General features: G+C 44.1%; 4 protein-coding genes and 1 long non-coding RNA gene across 6 annotated transcripts; 2 read left to right on the top strand and 3 right to left on the bottom strand.

Moving 5' to 3' along the window:
• The first annotated feature begins 583 nt into the window (after positions 1 to 583).
• LOC115688277 (auxin efflux carrier component 8) lies at positions 584 to 2,780 on the top strand. 2 transcript variants are annotated; one of them, XM_030614051.2, is made up of 6 exons: positions 584 to 1,244; positions 1,454 to 1,631; positions 1,740 to 1,825; positions 1,931 to 2,068; positions 2,166 to 2,242; positions 2,324 to 2,780. In XM_030614051.2, exons 1-6 carry the CDS (start codon positions 737 to 739, stop codon positions 2,405 to 2,407), a joined length of 1,071 nt encoding a protein of 356 aa, XP_030469911.1. In that variant the 5' UTR covers positions 584 to 736; the 3' UTR covers positions 2,408 to 2,780. The 2 variants fall into 2 exon arrangements, with proteins under 2 accessions (XP_030469911.1, XP_030469910.1); XM_030614050.2 differs by having other exon boundaries at positions 589 to 1,244; positions 1,911 to 2,068.
• A 426-nt stretch (positions 2,781 to 3,206) lies between these two features.
• On the bottom strand, positions 3,207 to 5,934 carry LOC115688248 (probable polygalacturonase At1g80170). Its single transcript, XM_030614015.2, has 9 exons — positions 5,761 to 5,934; positions 5,542 to 5,679; positions 4,873 to 5,052; positions 4,732 to 4,752; positions 4,398 to 4,605; positions 4,132 to 4,213; positions 3,909 to 4,017; positions 3,678 to 3,791; positions 3,207 to 3,553 (listed from the first exon to the last, which is right to left on the bottom strand). Exons 1-9 carry the CDS (start codon positions 5,932 to 5,934, stop codon positions 3,308 to 3,310), a joined length of 1,272 nt encoding a protein of 423 aa, XP_030469875.2. The 3' UTR covers positions 3,207 to 3,307.
• A 2,998-nt stretch (positions 5,935 to 8,932) lies between these two features.
• On the bottom strand, positions 8,933 to 14,359 carry LOC115688297 (protein CLP1 homolog). The gene is made up of 10 exons (XM_030614093.2): positions 14,020 to 14,359; positions 13,633 to 13,701; positions 13,379 to 13,471; positions 12,157 to 12,398; positions 11,481 to 11,619; positions 11,340 to 11,396; positions 10,112 to 10,249; positions 9,502 to 9,737; positions 9,300 to 9,344; positions 8,933 to 9,213 (listed from the first exon to the last, which is right to left on the bottom strand). The coding sequence occupies exons 1-10, from the start codon at positions 14,221 to 14,223 to the stop codon at positions 9,126 to 9,128; spliced, it is 1,311 nt and encodes a 436-aa protein (XP_030469953.1). The 5' UTR covers positions 14,224 to 14,359; the 3' UTR covers positions 8,933 to 9,125.
• A 3,581-nt stretch (positions 14,360 to 17,940) lies between these two features.
• Positions 17,941 to 19,024, bottom strand: LOC130138748 (uncharacterized). Its single transcript, XR_008817062.1, has 2 exons — positions 18,925 to 19,024; positions 17,941 to 18,374 (listed from the first exon to the last, which is right to left on the bottom strand). It is a non-coding gene; the product is annotated as an uncharacterized LOC130138748 (long non-coding RNA).
• A 293-nt stretch (positions 19,025 to 19,317) lies between these two features.
• Positions 19,318 to 20,035, top strand: LOC115688230 (uncharacterized). Its single transcript, XM_030613993.2, has one exon. It carries the CDS (start codon positions 19,394 to 19,396, stop codon positions 19,970 to 19,972), a length of 579 nt encoding a protein of 192 aa, XP_030469853.1. The 5' UTR covers positions 19,318 to 19,393; the 3' UTR covers positions 19,973 to 20,035.
• Positions 20,036 to 21,644: the final 1,609 nt, after the last annotated feature.

The following is a 21,644-nucleotide window of genomic DNA, read 5'->3' as shown; positions in this document are numbered from 1 at the left end:
TCTAGCAATTCACTTCTTTATTCCTCCTCCCCTAAGTACCCAAGAGACTCACCACGTCCCTTCGAAAAGGCGATCTCGTATCGCTATTCTTTAAGCTCATTTGCTTAGCTCAAAAGAGAAAAAAGGGTCTCATATCTAAAAGGCCTAGCTATAACTATAACGGATTTGTTCTGTGCCGACCTGACTATAATCTATTGCCGGTTTGTCCTTCCTGAATAAAATATAGGAATATAAAGATGCTTTAGTCAAAAATGCGCAAATTAAAGATTGATCTGAAATCTATAGAAAGATTAAAGCCTACTGGTCAAGGGTTTAGAGTTGTCTCAGCATAGTGGAAATCTTCATCTAGAGGACAAACGACCTACCAAACCGAATCAAATGTCAGTATTTCACACGTAGTCGTGACAAATAGAAACCCACCCCTCCCCGCTTCATTAGGAAAAAGCTGCTTCCAACAGTACTAAAAGTGCCAAAGTGCAGCATCATAAGCGCAAAAAACGAATTGGGGCCTTACCAAGTCGATTGGTATTTTAAAGTACGGCCATTCTGATTTTTAAGGGGAGGCAGTTTAATAGAAAACTTTAAATTAGGCTACTATAAAGACTTGCCAGCATCAACTTTCAAGATTTGTACAGACCAACCAAGACAGCACATAAGCCTCTCCTGCTTTTCAGCAATTTGTACAGTTCTAAATATCATTTTCGCCGACAAATCCCTTCTTCGGGCGCCGGTTAGGATGATTTCCCTGACCGATGTCTACCATGCCGTGGCAGCAACGGTCCCTTTATACGTCGCAATGATTCTAGCATTTATATCGGTTCGGTTTTGGAAGCTCTTCACGCCGGACCAATGTGCCGGAATAAATAAGTTTGTGGCAAAATTTTCCATACCACTGTTGTCGTTCCAAGTGATCTCATCCACCAATCTATACAAGATGAATCTCAGGCTCGTCCTAGCGGATTTCGCACAGAAGATCCTCACGATTTTGATATTGGGAGGGGTGGCGAAGTTCCGCTCCGGGGGTGGGTTGAGGTGGATCATAACCGGTGTCTCTCTGTCCACGCTGCCAAACACCCTAATCCTGGGGATTCCAATCTTGAGGGCTATGTATGGAGATGAGGCAGCTTCACTCGTTGCTCAGATAGTCTTCTTACAAAGCATACTTTGGTACAATCTGTTGCTATTCCTATTCGAGCTCAATGCAACAAAGGCAGCCTCAGTTACACCCTCATCAGAAGCCACAGGTGAAGCATTCACAATTCGCTTGTATTCAAGACAATAGATTTTAAAAAAGAATAGCATGAGATTGCCAGCTACAGCCAAGTGGGGCCTAACGTAATCAATTCATGTTTCTCTTATTTTATCATGTTATAGCATTCCTTTTTTCTTTTTAGAGTGACATACCTTCTTATCAAGTTTGCTACTATTAAGGAGTCTGCTTTTCTGGTTAAAGGGGTTATGGTGACCACAGAGGAGGATGCAACAAAAGATGGAGGAGGTGAGTTGAAGTTGAGAAATGGAAGAAAGTACGAGATTTTGCTCATTTTTCTCAAAGTAGGGAAGAATCTCATGAGAAACCCTAATACGTATGCTACTTTTATGGGCGTCATCTGGGCAAGCATCCATTTCAGGTGAACCTGCATAAGCTTGTTCACAAAAGAATCCCACCTGTTGTTTTCGTTTTCTTTATTTCGTCAGCAATCATTATTAGCACTCACAGTCTTGAGTGTTCCTTCCAGATGGGGTGTTGAATTGCCAGCAATTGTTAATAGCTCAATACAGATACTCTCACAGGGAGGACTCGGAATGGCCATGTTCAGCTTAGGTACTAATTTTAGACCCAATTAGTGCTTCTGCTTGCTAAAGGAAAACATTCTCCTGACTCTTCTTGCATATGCTTCACTCAATAGGTCTTTTCATGGCATCACAGACTCGAATAGTCGCTTGTGGTGCTCGGTTGGCTGCGGTGGCCATGGCCGCCAAGTTTATCGCTGGGCCAGGCCTAATGGCCATCTCCTCCTTTGCTGTCGGACTCAGGGAAACCTTACTGAAAGTGGCAATTGTGCAGGTAACTTGTCATTGGTATTTGTCACATTGATCTTTTGGAGAATGTTTCGTCGTCGAAGGAATTAAAGAGATGGCTAATTGGTGAACGTGTAGTGCAGGCGGCTCTACCCCAAGGAATTGTTCCCTTTGTTTTCGCCAAAGAGTACAACGTATATCCAGAAATCATGAGCACAGGGTAGTTAATTAGTTTATGTATTCAAGACATTGTTTTGGCTATAACTTTAGAATGATCTGTTTTTTCCTTCTCTTTTGACAGGGTGGTCTTTGGAATGCTCATTGCCATACCAATATCATTAGTTTACTATCTCTTGCTGTCTCTGTAGAATTTGGCAGAGTATAATTGTTCTGCAACAAGGCAAGCTATGCAGCAAGATTTGCAGATGCAGATAAGGGGAGCCTCATAACTAATTCAATAGCATTGACGATTCAAGCAGTTTAAAACTCCTGTATAAGACATAACTTAGAGTAGGATGCACGTAGGAACATAAAAAGAGGGGAAAAAAAAATATCAAATCATGAAGCGAAAGGAAAACTTGTTACATGGACCGAGTTCATGTAAATCCGATTACTGCCCGTTCGAGATTTACCGATTCTTAGAGCACATACTTGTTACACGCACATGAACTCCATACATGTTGTAATATCTCTAGGAGCAACAAGAATTACCAATATATCATCTTAGAATGCAGCAATATTTTTTTTTCTTGGTGTTATTTTGTGGATCAAGATCTAAATTCTCGAACTTAAGTGCGTATATCGTCTACACGTAAGATAATTGAATGTTTGCTAGATTGCATTTAGAAAAAGAGAGAATACAATCTTACTGAGACATACCTTTGATGTAATTGAAAATGGTATGATTTCGCGAAACTCAACTAGCTCACAAGTACGTAGAAATTAAAACGCGTAATGGATTACAAAACGCCTAATATAAACGATGGATTCACATTACTATTCCAAGTAGATATCATAAGTTCAGTTAGTAAGACGGAAAAACTTAAAATCGTGTTTGACTGAGTACTTATTCTATCTACTGCCAATCGTGAAAACATTTCTCACGTATGGCCTGAGCGATCATGGCACATGGAAATAGATTTATCCGCCGGTGATGGATAAACCAAAAATAATAACCTTCACCTATCATCAGATTATATATGTACATCGAACCATGATATTATCTCCGATATGACCCTATCCCGCCTTGCGAAACCAAAGTCGAGACGATGCAATGCAAAAGGGACTAAAGATCTTCATCTTCTTCCAAGCAAGAGATGCTGGGGAAGATGTTGCTGTTCCTGCGCCCCCTAACGTTGGAGCAGTATGAGGTTGTCTCTTTTCCTTTCGCTGTCAAATTCAAAGTTATGTCCTTCATCAATATATCTCTGCAGGAATGCTTATTGCTGCATGCGAACTCCACCGCTGCTTTCGCGCGCGACGTCCCGTTCACTTGCGAATACGTCACATTGCTTATTTCTACCGCTGATGTCTGCAAAACACAAGATATTTGTTCTTACGTCGCCAATTATGTGGGAGTGCTTATCATTCATGCGTACATTATACTTAGAGAGTGAACATTAAGAACGAACGGAGTACGGCGACGGCGTGCTCACCTGATTCTTGCAATCCTGGTGGTCGCAATAGAATTGGTCGATGATGATGGGATGGGACGAATTACTAACCGTGATGCGCTCGAATACAATGTCCCTCGCGTAGCCTTTCCGTCCCTGCATAACAATGTCGATCGCAACAGATTCGCGAAAATCGGTACTACCTAGCCATTAGAAAGTTTCGACCCCGGGTTATCTACCTTAGCGAACGCATACATTATAAGATCAAATTACCTGCCATGTCTTTATTCTAACTCCATTAGAAGTTCCCACGAAGTGAACATCCCTAACGCGCACGTCCTCGACGGTCTCGCGCGATCCATGCTTTCCTAGACTTCCAATGCTACAACACAAGTAAAAACAAACAAGAACCCACTTCAGAATTCTACAAAAGAAACTAACAACTGAAAACCTATGAATTCAGTTTTTCCTAGTTTCTGTTCTTGATCCTACGTACCTTATTCCGTGGCCCGGGCCACAGGTGATCCGGCTGATGTCGAGATGTGCCGAACCGTTGCCGATCGATATACAGTCGTCGCCTGCATCAATTCAAACACAATGCAGATGCAAACGTGAGCGAAAACAACCGAGGATTCAACTGAGAATGAGCATGAATATTGTGAGATTTTGTGAGACCACTGTCGATCGTTCTGAAAGCTTAAACCGTTAGATGAAGGCGCGGTTTAATATTTAGTTATTCTAACAAATCGAATGTTTACGTGCCTGTTCCAATGCGACAGTCATGAATCCGGACATGCCGAGAGCGTTGGACGTGGATACCGTCGGTGTTGGGACTGTGCCCCGGGGACGTGATGGTGAGGTTGGCGGCGCGCACGCGTGTCGACCTCTCGATCGCGATGTGCATCTGCGGGCTGTCCTTGAACGTCAAGTCGCTCAAGCGTACCTCGTTGCACTTGTCTATTACAAGCCCCTGAAAAAACGAAAAAAAAAATGCACACGCAAAAAATAAGTGAAATTGAATTTTTTTTTCCTTTTTTTGGGTGCATTATTTAGTAATATAACATATATTCAGGGCTAGAGAAAAGTGTTTGCTCACTGTTGGTTTCTTGCCGCAGCCCTGCAAAGAGGAGAAAAAAAAAACTTAAAAATTGGACTTAGGAGGACGATATAATAATAATAATAATAATAATAATAATAATAATAATAATTGATTAAATGAGTTAAGGTCGGAACTTACGACGTGGCGATGGCGACAGAGGGAGTGGTCCCACCACCCGGAGCCGTTACCGTCGATGGCGCCGGATCCAAGGACGGAGAGGCCGTCCACGTCACCGATCATTATCCAATGCCGGCAACTTTTCTTGTCGCGCTTCTTCCATGCCGACGGATCGCCCGGTGCCGCCAGCGTACCATCAATCTGGAAAAACAAAAAGGAGCGCACGATTGTTTTCGGGATTGTGTCTGAGAATACTATAAACATTGAACAACCACGTTTATCGGTAATTCGAAATTTTTAGAACAGTTGGTTGCCAAGTTCTAAAAATAATCTTTCACGGTATCGGGAACGGGAAGTTCTAATCTAAATCTTTGTGGACCTGTGCTTTCCCTTCTCCGTTATATGTTGTCACGCTTCAATTCCCGGGCAAAAGTCGAACTTACACGCGACGGAGAGTGTCGGAATAAATAAATACTAGAACGATGCCTTCATGTAATTGTTACGCTCACGAAATTTTACGGGTTGCGAAGAATTTTTTTGGAATAATATGTGCGATCTTATGTAATTTCGATGTAGACAAATAATGTGGATCTTAATGCACATGGAACAACAGTTCATGTAATCAAATTTTTCGCAGAAATTATAGACTCGGGTCGGCCGGCCGACGATGACGATTTTTTCTTTGAGTACCTGAATAGTGAGATTTTGGGAATTGCAAGGACCCCGCAATACCAAAGGTTGGAGCAAGTACGTCTTGTTCTGAGGAATGTGCATGGTGGGCACGCTCGCCTTAGATTCGCATGCATCGTTCCAAGCCTTCTTGAATGCCTGAGATCGACCAAAACTTATTCGCATCATGCTCTACCTAGTGAGCGAATCCAAATATAGAAGGAAAAACCCATTTAGTACCTTGGTATTGTCGGTCCGACCGTCGCCCACGGTGCCGTACTCGATGACGTCGAAGAATTTCTTGCCGTCGTCGATCGGGAGTCGAGAACCGATCGACGCGCAAACTCGAGCCAAAACGAAGAGGCAAAGCAGAATTCTGGCCATGGCGGCGGGTAATGCTGCTAGTGTTGCCATCGCGTTGCGAGTCGACGAAGAAGATTGAAATTGCTCGTCTATGGCTCCAACATTTAATTTAAATATATATATTGGTCCTGTTAATCTAAGTTTAATTCGGATTGTGTCCAACTAGAGTCCTTATCAAGCTAGGTATGTCATGTGCATACGCTAATACAGATCGAGGAATGCTGCCCCGAACTAGGACTCGTAATCGCCTAAATTTCGAGGCCCAATTCCCTAAAAAACTCCCAACTTTACCCTTTATCCCAATTATATCCCAAACTTTTTTTTGTCTTATAAAAAACCTCAAACTTTTACTTTTGTCCCAAATCTACCCAATTCACTTTTCGTCCAATTTTTTAATATTATTTTTTATTTTTTCGAATTTTTTTTATTTTTTCTTTTCTTTTCTTTTTCCTTTCCTTTTCTTTTTTTTTTTTTGTTTCACCTTCTGGCCGGTCGCCGGTCCGGCGACCGGCCAGAGGCGGGGGCCGGCGAGGTCGGCCACGCCGGCCGGCCTGCGAGGCTAACCTCGCCAATAGTCGGCGGGCCGACCTTGCCAATAGCCGGCGGGCCGAGCCTCGCCGTGGTGGCGAGGCTCGGCCCCCGGCCGGCCGGTGAGGCTCGGCCTCGCCGTCTTGGGCGAGACCGACCTCGCCCGGTTCACGGCGGGGCCGACCTCGCCAATAGCCGGCGAGGCTCGGCCTCGCCGTGCCGGCGTGGCCGAGTTCTCGCCAGATCCGCGAGAACTCGGCCACGCCGGCCACGGCGAGCCGAGCCTCGCCATAGCCGGGGGGCCGAGCCTCGCCGTGGCCGGGCGAGGTCGGCCCGGCCGGCAACCGGCGAGGTCGGCCTCGCCCAAAGAACGGCGAGGCCGAGCCTTGCCAGCCACGGCGAGGCTCGGCCTCCAACGCCGGCGGACCGAGCTCGCCACCCACTGGCGAGGCTCGGCCGCCAACGCCGGGGACCGAGCCTCGCCGGCCACGCGAGGCTCGGCCTCGCCTAACGCCGGCGGGACCGAGCTCGCGCCCTGGCGAGGCTCGGCGCCCTAACGCCGGCGGACCGAGCCTCGCCCGGCCACGGCGAGGCTCTCGCTAACGCCGCGGACCGAGCCTCGCCACCACTGCGAGGCTCGCCGCCTCAACGCCGCGGGACCGAGCCTCGCCGCCTCTAGCCGGTCGCCGGTCCGGCGATCGGCCCAAAGGTGAAACAAAAAAAAAGAAAAGGAAAGGAAAAAGAAAAGAAAAGAAAAAATAAAAAAAATTCGAAAAAATTAAAAAATAATATTAAAAAATTTGACGAAAAGTGAATTGGGTAGATTTGGGACAAAAGTAAAAGTTTGAGGTTTTTTATAAGGAAAAAACCACCAAAAACCCCAAACTTTGCCATCTGTGACACATTTACCCCGAACTTTTTTTTGTGACACTAAAAACCCCGAACTTTGCTTTTTGTGACACATTTACCCCAATGTATTTAGTTCATGGGCATTTTCGTCTTTTTGCTTTTACTTTTTTTTTTTTCCTGCGGGGGCCTCGCGGGCCGAGCGAGGGCGGCCCTCGCCGAGATCCGGCGAGGGCGGCCCTCGCCGCGGCGTCGGCGAGGTTCGCCTCGCCCGGGTGAGCGAGGCGGCCCTCGCCGGCGCCGGCGAGGTTCGCCCTCGCCGGGCGAGCGAGGGCGGCCTCGCCCGACTCGTGCAAGGTCGACCCTCGCCGGCGTCGGGCGAGGGTCGACCTCGCTCGAGCCGGGCGAGGGCCGCCCCTCCACCCAGCGAGGGCGACCTCGCCGGCGTCGGCGAGGTCCGCCTCGCGCGAGCGAGGCCGCCTCGCTCACCCAGGCGAGGGCGACCCTCGCCGGCGCGTCGGCGAGGTCCGCCGCCGGGCGAGCGAGGGCGGCCATCGCCCGATCTCGGCGAGGTCGACCCTCGCCGGCGTCGGGCGGCCCTCGCCGAGATCGGCGAGGCGACCCTCGCCGGCGCCGAGCGAGGGTCGCCCGGGGCGAGCGAGGCGGCCCTCGCTCGACGCCGGCGGGGCGGCCTCGCCGGATCGGGCGAGGCGACCCTCGCTCGCCCGGCGAGGACGACCTCGCCGACGCCGGCGAGGGCCGCCTCGCTCTACGCCGGCGAGGTCGACCTCGCCGATCGGGCTAGGGCCGCCGCCGCCCAGCGAGGGCGGACCTCGCCCGACGCCGACGAGGGTCGCCGCTGCTGGGCGAGCGGCGGCCCTCGCCCGACGCCGGCGAGGGTCGACCTCGCCCGAGCCGGGCGAGGCCGCCGCCGCCCGTGCGAGGCCGCCCTGCTTGCCGAGGGCGAACCTCGCCCGACGCCGGCGAGGGCCGCCCTCGCCGCCCGGCGAGGCCCCCTCACGGAAAGGAAAAAAAAAAAAAAAGCAAAAAGACGAAAATGCCCATGGACTAAATACATTGGGGTAAATGTGTCACAAAAAGCAAAGTTCGGGATTTTTGGTGTCACAAAAAAAAGTTAGGAGTAAATGTGTCACAGATGGCAAAGTTTGGGGTTTTTGGTGGTTTTTTCCCTTTTTTATAAGACAAAAAAAAGTTTGGGATATAATTGGGACAAAGGGTAAAGTTGGGGATTTTTTAGGAAATTGGACCTAAATTTCGAAGCTATTTTGACCAGCCGTCGTGATAATTATTAGTATTAAGGATTTACCTTCTTTTTTCTTTTTGAATGATAGACTACGTATTATCGCTTGTCATTAGAAATGGCATTCAATTCAATTAATCAATATCAACTTTGGATAAAAGATAAACCCGAAAAATAGTTTCAATATAAAATTTCTTATTTAAGTTACTCATTTCCATTTGACTTTGAAGACCAACCCCTCATCTTCTAAACCTGACATTAGAAGTCTAATTTTCTTTTTCTTTTCAGTTCTTGCGCACGTACATGTATGTATATCCCTTTATCATCAATAACATTTATGTCTATATATATATATATTAACAGCTGAAATTAACTTATTTTGCACCCGCCATGATGTGTTTGCACACACTATCATAACAACTGTAATTCGAACTCCTACTCACAAATAAGAAGATTGATTTACACCGAAAACAGGTTTATAGCTCGGATAAGTCAAGCTATAAGCGCTATATGACGACTACAAATCCTGAAACTCAGACTATGATGCGAAAAACTTCAATGCTCGCGTCGAGCCCTAAGTTTAGAAGTTACAACCTTGTACCCATGCTCATGTCTCAAGCCATGTCAAGGTTCCCATTACGAGAAATTTGCCCGGGAGTTCCCCCGGTGATGGCGCAAGGTACGTGATTTTCTTCCTGCAACAGTTAACAAGTCCAAATTAGGAGGGAGGAAAGTACACTTGTAAATGGATGGCTTGGACTAGAAACAATGAGATTCGAACCTCGGTATGTCAACGTCCGTCACGTAGATAAATCCAGCAACATTACTGCATCCACAGATGTCGAAAGGAAGTCAGTCTTACATAGAATCCTCCTCCAAAACCCCTCCTCCACCACAAGGAAGATAACATTAGACTCCACAGAATTTACCGCAACGGCATTCTCAAGAAGCTTAACATCATCCACAAGACAACGGATAGTTACCTCGAAACAATCTGATCCGGTTCTGTGGCAAATGAAACAGCAAGAACCACATGGAGTAGATCCCGGTTGATACTCACAGGGGCTAGTCTCAGAGGGTCAGCAACAGGCTTTGCACCAATAGGTAAAGCAGAATGCGGAGCTTGTGGACCACCACCAATTCGATAAATGAACAAATCGCTGAAATTTGCAATGTTTGCGTGTGGAGATAGATCATTTGTCAGGCCGTAGAAATACTCCTGGAGGTTATCACCAATTCCATCACCATCATAGAGAAATAATGAAAGAAAATTAGAGAAGGATGATATACTTCCACTGGACTCATAAAATAAACCACAACATCAAACATGATTTGGTAATTAACCACGATTTGCATTAAAAAGGACCCAATAACAGGCGTATGGAGCGCTTCCTTTGGAGGAAGCTCCTACTATCTACATGCTGAGGCTTGCAATAGTTCACCAGTATGCCTAGGAGTATTTTTACCTCGATTTCATCAAAATCTAACCGGGCAAAAAATGGCACGTCGTCTCCAAACCAATTCTAGTGAACAGGCTAGATTTGCATCAAAACATGAGTAATCGAACTTGACACCAGAGAGATTGCTACTTACCCTTGTCCTAAGGCTCCGAAACTTCTGACGATATTTTTGATTCCTGGATACAACGCCGCCCGACCTTTGAAGTTTAACAACGTCCACATTAGGATTGATCTTAAGTACATCTTTCTTAAGCATGCTGAAAAGTTTCTCCTGTAAGGCGTCTCAAGAGTTACACTATCGCTTGAAAATGTTGGTTTAAAATTCATAAACACTAAAGGAGACTACAGCACTTGGGGCAAAATTTCTGAAATTCGATGACCTAAGTCATGGAAAAAAAATGTTTCAAGAAACAAAATACCAAATGAAATGACCTAGTCTGGAAATGCGGGTCAAATTATCTATTGGTAACCTTTAGGCAGGTCTCTTACTCATATACTGCTCAATATTATTTCTCCGTTCGTAATTTTAGGTCACCAAATCCACCACGCTTATGCAGCCACACCTGCAGCAGGAGCTGACATACCACATGTACGACTAATTGGTGATGTGGGAGGCCACAGTCCACCAACTTGCTACCATACTCGTACTCCCGAGACATCACTCCGTCAATAACTCACTCCATCTGATACATGTTCTCCACACCGCAATTATCCATTCTCTAATGCTGTTTGTTACAATAAAACCAAAACACAAGACCAAGCCCCTAACGAGAGTACTCAAGTGATAGACTTTGAAGCCGGTCTTACTTATTGATAGACTTTGAAGCCGGTCTTACTTATTCATCTCTCTCTCTCTCTCTCTCTCTCTCTCTCCCCCCCCCCCCCCCCCCCCCCCCCCCCCCCCCCCCCCCCCCCCCCCCCCCCCCCCCCCCCCCCCCCCCCCCCCCCCCTCTCCCCCCCCCCCCCCCCCCCCCCCCCCCCCCCCCCCCCCCCCCCCCCCCCCTCTCTCTCTCTCTCTCTCTCTCTCTCTCTCTCTCTCTCTCTGGCATAGCAATGACATTATTATGGTCATGCACACAGCTGGAAGTAGAAAGATTCGCAGCTAATCCTTGCATAAGCTAAAGCCACTGAGGTTCTTTCGCTAAGTTGGTTTTTTTTTGTCAACTTTACAGTGTTTACAAACTGCTGAACAGAATACAACCATAAGTAGATAAAAAAGTGAAGCCAGAGTTTTAATCCTAAATTTCCAGTGGAAAGATTATATCAAGATGCCTCTGGTTTGCTTCTCATATATATGATATCCATAGAAATTCACAGACGGATGAAAAATAGATCAGGATAGAAGAAAGATAGTTGTCAACCTGACCCAAAACCAGCACTACATTGACTTTGAATCTATCAATTGCATGTTGAAGCAACTGCAGAAATGGGAGAAAAAATATCAGCACAAGAATGTGGCTCAGACCAGCACAAATAGCTTTGAGCCAGCGTAAATCACTTGCCTCATAGCCTACACCTTCTATCCATCCCATTGTATTAATCACCATGCCTGCAGCTCTAGATTCAGCATTACCTGAGATCTGTCTCTCAAGAGTATGAGCAAGCTCCTTCACAAGCACTTTGTACAATTCAACATTGTTGCTGGAATATAAAACATCCATATTAAGTACATATGAAAAGATAATTAAATAAAGATAAGATCCACAACATGAACCATGAGTCCGTGACAGTATAGCAAAGGAAGAAAAAGAGAAAATTAAGCAGTCTACAACGACAAAAAAGTGAAAACAAAAAATTCAACCCTGCCTTCTATATATTTCCATTAACAGTAAAAGTCATTGTCATTGTGTTTCCAACATTCAGGAGTTATGACTATGCTGTCCAATCCTCACATTTTAAATCTAAGAAAACCAGTAGCTGTCATGCAATTTTAAAGGCATGCAAGCCTCCAAACAAGCAGACTATCACACTCAATCAAAGATAAGTCATGGAAAATTCCACTTGATCAGCCATGTACCCAATCTACTATTGCAGCTTCCATTTCAGATAACAACAGGTATGATCCCACAATATTTAATTTGAAAGTCCACGAGAAAGTTGCTTCAGATTACAAAACAATTATAACCAAGTTTACCGTAACATGATATTCTTTTGAAGTGAAGTAACAAGCTCTACTACCTAGGAGTTACGTGCCCAAAGAAGTAAACTAGGGGCATTTCCAGAGGAACCCCTTCAACTGGATCAATGGGCAACTCAATCGGGGTAGCTGAAATGCAACCGGGGATAGTAATAGATCCTTGACCAATATCCAAGTCAACAAAAGTAGGTTTCCAGCCCTGTTTGGCTGCCCAGCTAAGAAGCATCCTTGCTAACGTACTCTTTCCAGAATCTGTCGGTCCCACGACTATGACTCTAGGACCCTGCATCACCCAAAAAAGCATTCTAAACTGGCTTGTTAACAAACTTAAATTCCCATACACAAAGATACTCGTGCTATAAATCAAGACCCCACCATTTGCAATTGCATAGATCAAAATGACTGAATTAAGGCCATAGAACTTTTCAATATAGTGTTTAAATATAAATTTATGGCAAGCTTAACATGCAAGAGATATATCTTACAAATTAGCTTATCTATCAAACCAATTCAGATGTCAAAATACAAGGTCCTCTCATATAGAACAACATCCTGATGATATCCACACATCTGGCTGCAGCATATAATCTCGCCATTCAAAGTTAAAGAAATTTGACCCATAAAATGTTTCATATGTGTTCTTTGATACGCAAACTAAAAAGATAAAATCCCAATAGTTTGTGTCAAATTGTATATCATCTACTAAACGTCATAGGAAATTCCAGCGTTTTGACAACTTCTCTGCATTGTCAAAAAATATTGAAGCGGCAAAAAACAAAATGGCCCAGGGATCGTGATCCCGAAAAATTCAACCTTAATTTAACACCACTTTATCCTAAAAGGACACAATAGGAGTCACTTACTCTTCCACTCATATGAATGGAAGATTCTGAATCTAATAAAGTGAAGACAAATATAAAGAGTCGCGCATTTCAATATGCAGAAGGCTTTAAATTTCCAATATTACTTACACATGCAGAGAATTCCTACCAAATAATTAGTTAGTCACCCAATAATGAGGTAGTGTCAACTGTCAACAACAGGAACTTCCTGGATTATGCACATGGGATTATATAATTATCATGAAAGAGGCAAATGGTATCATGTGTCAAAATGAATCACAGACATAGGTAGCCGGACTTGCACCATGAAGACTGCTAGTAGGGAAAAGGAGAGGAATCACAAACTAACATGGCATCCAAGCTAAAAGTACCAATAATAAATCAATCACCAATTGGCAGCAGCAAAATATAAATAACAAACCTGAGAAGATTCAGAATCTGATGCTGAAGCTTTAGCACGGCTTCTACGCGCATCAAGTATGGCATGCACATTCACATAGCTGACCATCGGTGTCTGACAGCACGCATTACAAAACCAAGACCGATCACCAAAATTTTCGGCAACTTAAATGAAATCAAAGCCAGCAGCATCATTTACTTGCCGACGGCATTAGTGAACACATCGAAACTAGGGGGGCGAAAAAGGAAAAAAGATAATGCTGTACAAAGAAGTACCTCATCGGCAGTATAATCGGTTTCGGTATCACCATCCATATCAATAGTAGCCCCATACCAAGTAAAAACCTGAGGACAGATTCATAGCAGAAATGCCTCAACCAACCTCAGCAAAGAAGCAGCTAGGGTTTCGACGTAACTGAACGCAATAGCTCGATCAAAGTTCCATCGAGAAAATACAAAATTAAGCCATCGCACTTCGAGATAGAGCTTTTCAAAAACCTAACGACTCCGACAGGTCAAATGAAATGCCTAGAAAAAATCGCAGCGGCGGTATCTCCGAGACGCTGATCACTAGAAGCAATGCTATTGCGAGCGACATGGGAATTAGGAGGCGAACGATTTCACGAGAAGCGATTAGATTTCAGAGCTTTCGCGGCAACTCACGGCGAACTTGTGGCGAGGAGGGAAAGAGAGCCAGATTTCCGGCGGCATCTCGGTGCCGAAGATCTCGGCGGTGCCGGAGACGAGCCGGATGCGGAGCGGCGTCTCGTGGCCGACCTCGATCCTCAGCTCGCTCTCCTTCTCCAGCTTCACCTGCTTTATCGCCGACGCGGAGCCCGCCGCCGCGGGCGCGCCTCCGTACGCCATGTCGACCGGGGGGAGGCTCCGGCGGCTTCTCAAGCCTAAGCGCACGGGAAACGCCGGAGAGGGGGAGGAGCTCGCGGCGGGTCGGGGCGGAGGTGGAAACGACGAGTCACTTCCTGTGTTACTGTGGAGTTACTAGCTCTCGTTTTAGAAGCGGCGGGTCAGGTCGGAAGTGGAAACGACGAGTCGCTTCTTCGTGTGTCAATGTGGAGTTACTGTCTCCTGTTTTAACAAGTCTACTAAAAGTCCTTAAATTTATTATAAAAATATAATTAAATCGTAAAAATTACAAATAGTATAATTAAATTTAAAAAATCATGAAATTGATACAATCGAGTATTTTCGATAATTCCGTCCAAGATTAATGAAAAATACTTAGGTGATTTTTTTAATATTTTATCTCTTTTATGTAACAAAATGTAGCTAAAACAGGAAATAGCGTGTTAAAACGACAACTTTTTATATATATCTGAGTTTTATCTAAATGAAAAAAATGAAAAAAAGAAAGAAAGATGAGAACCAGGTCGTCCCACCATCGCCAGGAAGTAGCAGCGAGGGCGAGGGATGCCTGCTTCTCACTTTTTTCTAAGTTTACTTTATTTTTAATTTAATTTAAATAATTTTTAATAAAAAATTATATTTAGGTCAAAATGACGTTGTTTTAGACGTGTCATCGCCACGTAAAATAAAGAAAATAATAAAAAAAGTCATGTCAATATTTTCATTGACCAAGTTGGACAAAATTAATGAAAAAACTCGATTACATCAATTTGAAAAGTTTTATAACTGGAATGCACTTTTTGTAAATTTTAAAATTTAATTATACTTTTATAATAAGTTTTAGAACTTTTAGTACATTTATCACATTAATTTAAGTATGCAATATCTCAACACAAAATCAATCTTTTTTTATGTTATTATTGGGATATGTCGTATTTTCAAATTTACCCTTGTCTTACACTTATAATCTTCCACAATCTTTTTGTGCACAGCAATCTACCCCATTGAATGTAGACTTGATCATGAGCTTTACAATCTAGACACCCAATGTGACACCTCAGAAATTCACGTGCGACACGTGCCAATTAATATTATTAATAATTTGGCTAGCGAAAGCTAAAGTCTGAATAAGTTTAAACAAAAATACTTTTGCTTCTTATTAATAACCCTTATCAGAATTACAAAGCCCAGACAATACATCATATAATCACAAAAACAAACTACTGGGTAGGTCGATGGTTGCCTATCTTCATGCTACAATCCACTCCAAAGACGGCCCGCACAAAAGTAAACTTTACAACGAGTCGTAGGTGTCACCGCCTTCATATCAACCAAAATCCCGTAACGGCCCAACCAAGTCGCCATTGAGGTTCATTGCTATGCCATAAATCGACGAGGAACCCACTCCGGAAGTCCCACATCAACCCATACAGTAGACATACACCTAGTATAAACTATATCCGCCCCCGGAAAAGCATATCAACATACTGGCAACCATATTGTCTAGGGAAACCAGTAAACATTGGCAGCAGATTGTCCATTCCTACATGTCTGAAAAATAATGAAATGAGTCGAGGCCTAGTAAATAAAATCTCTAGTTTTAAGTTAGGAAAATCAGCTTACCACTTCACCTGGCATAGACAACATGCATGCATAACAAATAGTATGCATAGAACTCGAATGCATGTTATACCTTTTTCCGTTCGACATGCCACACAAATCAAACCACTTCATTATTCCACAATATTTTCATCCATACGCAAGCATATGATGTAAAACAATCATGCTCATGCGTTAAGTTCATTACTTCATCCTCCCGAACACTCCCGGGGCATCCCGACACATGAGGCGTCATCACACACCATTATATGGGCGACGGAATTTATATTATTCTCATGCAAGCCATGGCAATCAAGTGTTTGCATACATATATTATCCTCATGCAAGCCATGATAACCAAGTATTTGCATGCATATATTATCCTTCTTTTCACATCACATATCCTTTAGAGAAATGAAGTGTATCATTCGAGCCCATAAGTATGAAGCAATAAAGATTTAGACTCAAAAGGCTGAAGTTTACTTAAGTCTAGAAAGTACACATATCCAGATTTTGATATAAAACTTTATTGGTCTAGAAAATACCGATTCTAGATAGGCGAGTATGAACCGTAGGTAATCAAACTCAGAAAACAAGTTCATACTCAAAACTTAAAAGCAAGTTCAAACTCAGAAGCAAGTTCAGACTCAGAAGCAAATTTAGATTCAGAAACAAGTTCAGACTTAGAAGCGAGTTCAGACTCAGAAGCGAGTTCAGACTCAGAAGCGAGTTTAAACTCAGAAGCTAGTTCAGACTCATAATGTAAAGTCTAAGCAATTTCAAAAGTAGATAGAACTAGATTTTGACCGTAAAGTCTGAACAGTTTCAAAAGTATACAGAACCGGATTTTTTACAGTAAAGTCTAAGCAGTTTCAAAGGTATACAGATTGAGGCTAAAATCTGCTCATTTCAAAAGTAAACAGAATCATTATTTTGAGTAAAACGATTTTCTACCCTTTTGAACATACATAAAACCAGCAAGAAAAATTCAACAATCATCTCAAAGATAACATTCACCCGTTCATATTTAACCGTTCCACTTGCCGATTTCCATCGCACTTTAAAGAAACAAATCAATATCCTCACTATTATCACACGTCAGAATAGCATTTCTCAAGCAATCAAGTTAAAAAGTGTCAGTAGATTTACTTAGCTTAAATCTAGAGTCTTTACTTACCTTGCCTAAAATATGAACGCCCAAAACCAGCTTATAGATTTCGGATTGGGCGTTGATGAAGGTAAAAACTCTTTGAAGATAGACAGTGAAAAAGAGTTTCCGTCTGGGATGAAAGTTCCTTCGATGTTACCCGGATGAAATGAGACAGAGGAGTATACGTTGAGGTGGATAAATACATTACACTCACAGGTGGCACCTCATCTTTCCATCAAGGCCAGGTGTAAGAAATCAAGGGCTTGATCAGAAGGAGCAGTAGCCAAGGAAAATGATTGCTTAGACTAGGTGTCAAATAAGAAACTTGGCTTAGGAGGAAAGATGGCATTCGGTCAAGCTTCTCCTTTAATAGCCACGTGAGAGAAGAAGAGTCCAGAAGGGATATTTTGAGAGAATATCTCCCCCCTTTCCCTTAATGACAAATTAAAATAAATGGTTAACACTACTTAACCAAAATTAACTAATAATAATATTACCCACTAATTACCAAGATAACAGTAATTTAATTAATACCGCACTATTATTAACATATACATCAACATTTAGAATTTTGAATACGTCGAGCTCGGAACGATTACGTTCCCGAATCCGTGCCTTGCAAATTACGGTCTAACAACGATTTTTACGCGTCTCCACAATTACTAACTTAAATAATACTTATCTTTATTATCCAAGTATTATTTTCGAACATGGAAAACCTCCGACGTCAATTACTTATTATTACGAAATTTCCGAATATCACACCCAAGCATACTATGTTGGCTTGAAAGGCACTATTGAGCAATCTAATATAGGGCCAGCCCGACACACCTCGGCAACCTCCCATGGAGGCTAATTCGAGGCCGGCGACTAGAGATCGACCTCGATTTGTCGTCGTCGGAGGTCGGGGATCTTTAGAGCATATGCCCACTAATTAAGGCCTCATTCCAGAAAACTTCCTCCAGACCGGATTTGAGAAAGACATAATCCATAACAAGGAAATATTCCAAAATTTCTACATATCGATGTGGCTTACGCCGAGTAAGGAGGAAGGACCGGACCCGACAAGGAAATCATGTATCCAAACCCACACGATCGCACCCTTCGGGCTAGTTCGACCAGCTCGAGAGGTTCGGCAGACTCATGATCACTTCTAATCGGTCCATAATAATGAGTTGTGTAGGGTGAATGCTCAAGCCCCGTAGGAATACAAGCAAAGCGGGCTTAATGCCCTAGCGCTGGTTCTGGTATCTCTTTCGCCCTTTGATCCATTGAAGACGCACTGGACATTTGCTTGCAGTTTTCCATTGCAGTTCCCTTCTGATATGTTGACTTCGTATGCTTCAATCTCCAAAGGAGAGTTCTCGTATTTGACTCGGATTCCCTCTTTTGGTTTGGGCGTTACCTGCAAACTATTGGCCGAAACCAATCGATCCAAAAACGTACAAAAGAGAACACAAAGCTTGATCACGTCAACCACGTCTTTTGGAAACAACTCGATCATTCTCTCGAGCCAACGAAAAGAGCCCAATAGTTTCTCGGCACTTCTTCAATCATAGCAAACGTTATGATCCAAGTACTTTACCCTTTTTTTTCTTGGGTTAATATCACGAAAAACTTTAAATCGGTAAACTTGAGATAAATTTACCCCAAAATTAATTTTTTGACCATAAAAAGTCTTAAATCGGTACAACTTAACAAATTTACCCTCTATTAAATTGGATTTATATCACGAAAATTATAAACTGATACACCTGTGACAAGTGGAGAGTAAAATCCCAAACATGTATATCCATCAACTGTCACGTGTCATCTGACTCAGAAATTTGATTGTAAAATTTAACGAAAATTAACGGAAGGTAAAATTGTCACAGGTGTATCAATTTGAGGTTTTTCGTGGTATTAATCATTTTTTTTTCTTGTAAAAATTAAGAAGGACGAGGAGAGCGGACTACCGCAATTATCTCGTGTGGGTATTACCCGACGGTCCCACATTTATCACGAAATGTTCGGTCCGAGTCGTAACCGTTCAGCCCGTCTGCTCCAAACTCGAAGGTTTCGAGGTGGACGAGCCCCACCGATCTCGTTCGATCGTGGTATATATACTAACTGAATCTGGACCATCGGAGATAGCGGTCCTTCCTGACAGGGAGCCACGTGGGTCCCGCTTAGGTAGCTTCCTTGGCCTTGCCCTTGAAAAAGGGACTCAAAAACCGAGTAAAAGGTGGGGGGGCAGCTTCTTGGAGGGTGTCGAGCCCGTCCTTGCCAGGCAAGTTCATGGGAAACCCTCGAATTGACTACTATGGTCGACTCCATCCATCACGTCCACTTCTATTAAAGGCCAAACGCTCTCGCAACATTGCGCACATCGTCACTTTCCCTCGACTATACTCTTTTATCTCATTTCGAATTCTCAAGAAGAAGATGGCGCACCCAAATGCTCAGAGGCGACAAAAGCTTCCCGTCTCCTCGTCGGACGCCGGGGTCGATAACCGCCGCGGCGGCGGCGGCGACTCCGGCCTCCCCTGCTCCATCCCGCTCGCTTTCCTCACCATCAACAGCGTCAACACCATCTACCGAGCGTCCGTCAACGGGGACACCCCCATGGTCGTCTTCATCGTCTTCGTGTACCTCGCGTACCTCCTGCTCGACTACTGCCTGACCGAGCTGGAGAGGTCGCCCCCCACGGAGGGGGGGCCGCGCCGCGAGACGCTCAAGCTCGTGGCCTGGGTCTTCTCCACCGCGATCGGGTTCGGCTTCGCCTACCACTTCTCGCAGCTCGCGAGCGCGTGGATGGCCGTGGTCTTCCACGCCATCGCCGTCGCCAGCAGCGGGGTGGTGTTCTACACGTACTTCTGCTGCGACCGCGGGGATCGCGGCCGCAGAACGTGGTGTAGGGTCGAGAAGATCGACGTCGAGCTTGTGTTCGATGGGGCGAGGAGAGCGAGGGCCGACGCGAAAAGCGCCGGAGATTTGTCTGCTGCTGCAGCAGAAAACGTTTGATCCGTGCTATCGTCAAGATAAGGAGTGTTTTGTCATTTACTTTGAACGCTTATGTTTGTCATGGTCGGAAATATTTTCATGAATTCAACCGAGTCAATTCGTGTACTTCAATAATAATAATAATAATAATAATAATAACAATTCGTGTACTTCAGACCAAAAAAAATAAAATCGTTTACTAGCCGGAAATAATGTTCGTCACTAGAATTCGGGCACGAGCGTAGCACTGAGTCTAGTTATGTAATTTCTCATGTGGAGTAAAATTTCGCGACAATTTTCATGATAAATTAGATAGTTTTTTCTTTGTCCGAACAAAACAGTACTAAATTTACTTAGGCTTTTTCATCGTGGAGAGTAAAAGATTTACGATTATGCTCTTTTTAGGATACATTTTCATAGAAACAATAGCTTGTATTGCTTACAAAAAAAAATGAATGAATAAAAAATATTTTCATCGTCCACGAAAATATTTAAATATAAATTGTTATGGATAATGAAAATATTTCTACCGGTTAATTATTTTAAGCCATACAAGCGATATTTTTGGGGAAAATATTTTTTAAATTATTCATTTTTCGTGAAATAAGCGGAGCATTAAAAGAGAAAGGATTAATATCACCAAAAATCCTAAACTGGTACGTGTGTGACAATTTTACCCCGAACATTTTTTTTACCACTAAAAACCCCAAACTGGTACACCTGTGACAATTTTACCATAAACTTTTTTTTTTACCATAAAAAATTCCAAACTAGTACACATGTGACAATTTTACTCCAAACTGGTAAACCTGTGACAAATTTATCCTAAACTATTTTTTTGATCACGAAAAACCTAAAATTGGTACACATGTGACAATTTTACCCCGAACTAATAATTTTTTAATATTGTTTTTTATTTTTTCGAATTTTTTTTATTTTTTCTTTTATTTTTTTTTTCTTCATCTTCAACCTCTGGCCGGTCGCCGGACCAGCGACCGGCCAGAGGCGGAAGCCGGCGAGGTCGGCCCGCCGGCCACCGGGTGAGGCTCGACCGTCCGGCTGTCGGGCGAGGGCGGCCTCGCCGGCGGCGAGCGGCGGCTCGCCGGCTGCGCCGGGTGAGGGCCGTCCCTCGCCCGCCCAGCGAGGTCGGCCTCGCCCGACTCAGCGAGGGTCGCCCGCCCGACGCCGGGCGAGGGCGGCCCGACGCCGGCGAGGGCGGCCCGATCGCCGGGCGAGGGCGGCCCGACGCCGACGAGGGCGGCCTCACAAAGAAGGCACGGGCCGACTCGCTCGGAGCTACTGTCGGTCCCTGGCGACGGCCAGAGGTTGAAAATGAAGAAAAAAAAACAAAAGAAAAAACAAAAAAATTAATAAAAATTCGAAAAAATTAAAAAATAATATTAAAATTTTAGTTCAAGGTAAAATTGTCACATGTGTATCAATTTGTGATTTTTTGTGGTATGTTCAGAGTAAAATTGTCACAAGTGTACCAGTTTGGGGTTTTTTTGGGTATGTTCGGGGTGAAATTGTCACATGTGTACCAGTTTGGGGTTTTTTATGGTAAAAAAAAAAGTTCGGGGTAAAATTGTCACACATGTAGCAGTTTAGGGTTTTTGGTGGTATTAACCCAAAGAGAAAAGTAAAATCGGCTATCAAAAAAGGATAAAAAGTTAATTGCTCACTTTCCTTTCCT

This window comes from Syzygium oleosum, unplaced genomic scaffold, assembly GCF_021117445.2.
Source record: "Syzygium oleosum isolate NSW1041296 unplaced genomic scaffold, Sole_v2.1 Sole_v2.08, whole genome shotgun sequence".
Lineage (NCBI taxonomy): Eukaryota > Viridiplantae > Streptophyta > Magnoliopsida > Myrtales > Myrtaceae > Syzygium > Syzygium oleosum.
Note: the sequence above shows the minus strand (reverse complement) of the source record. Positions and strands in the feature narration are given on the sequence as shown.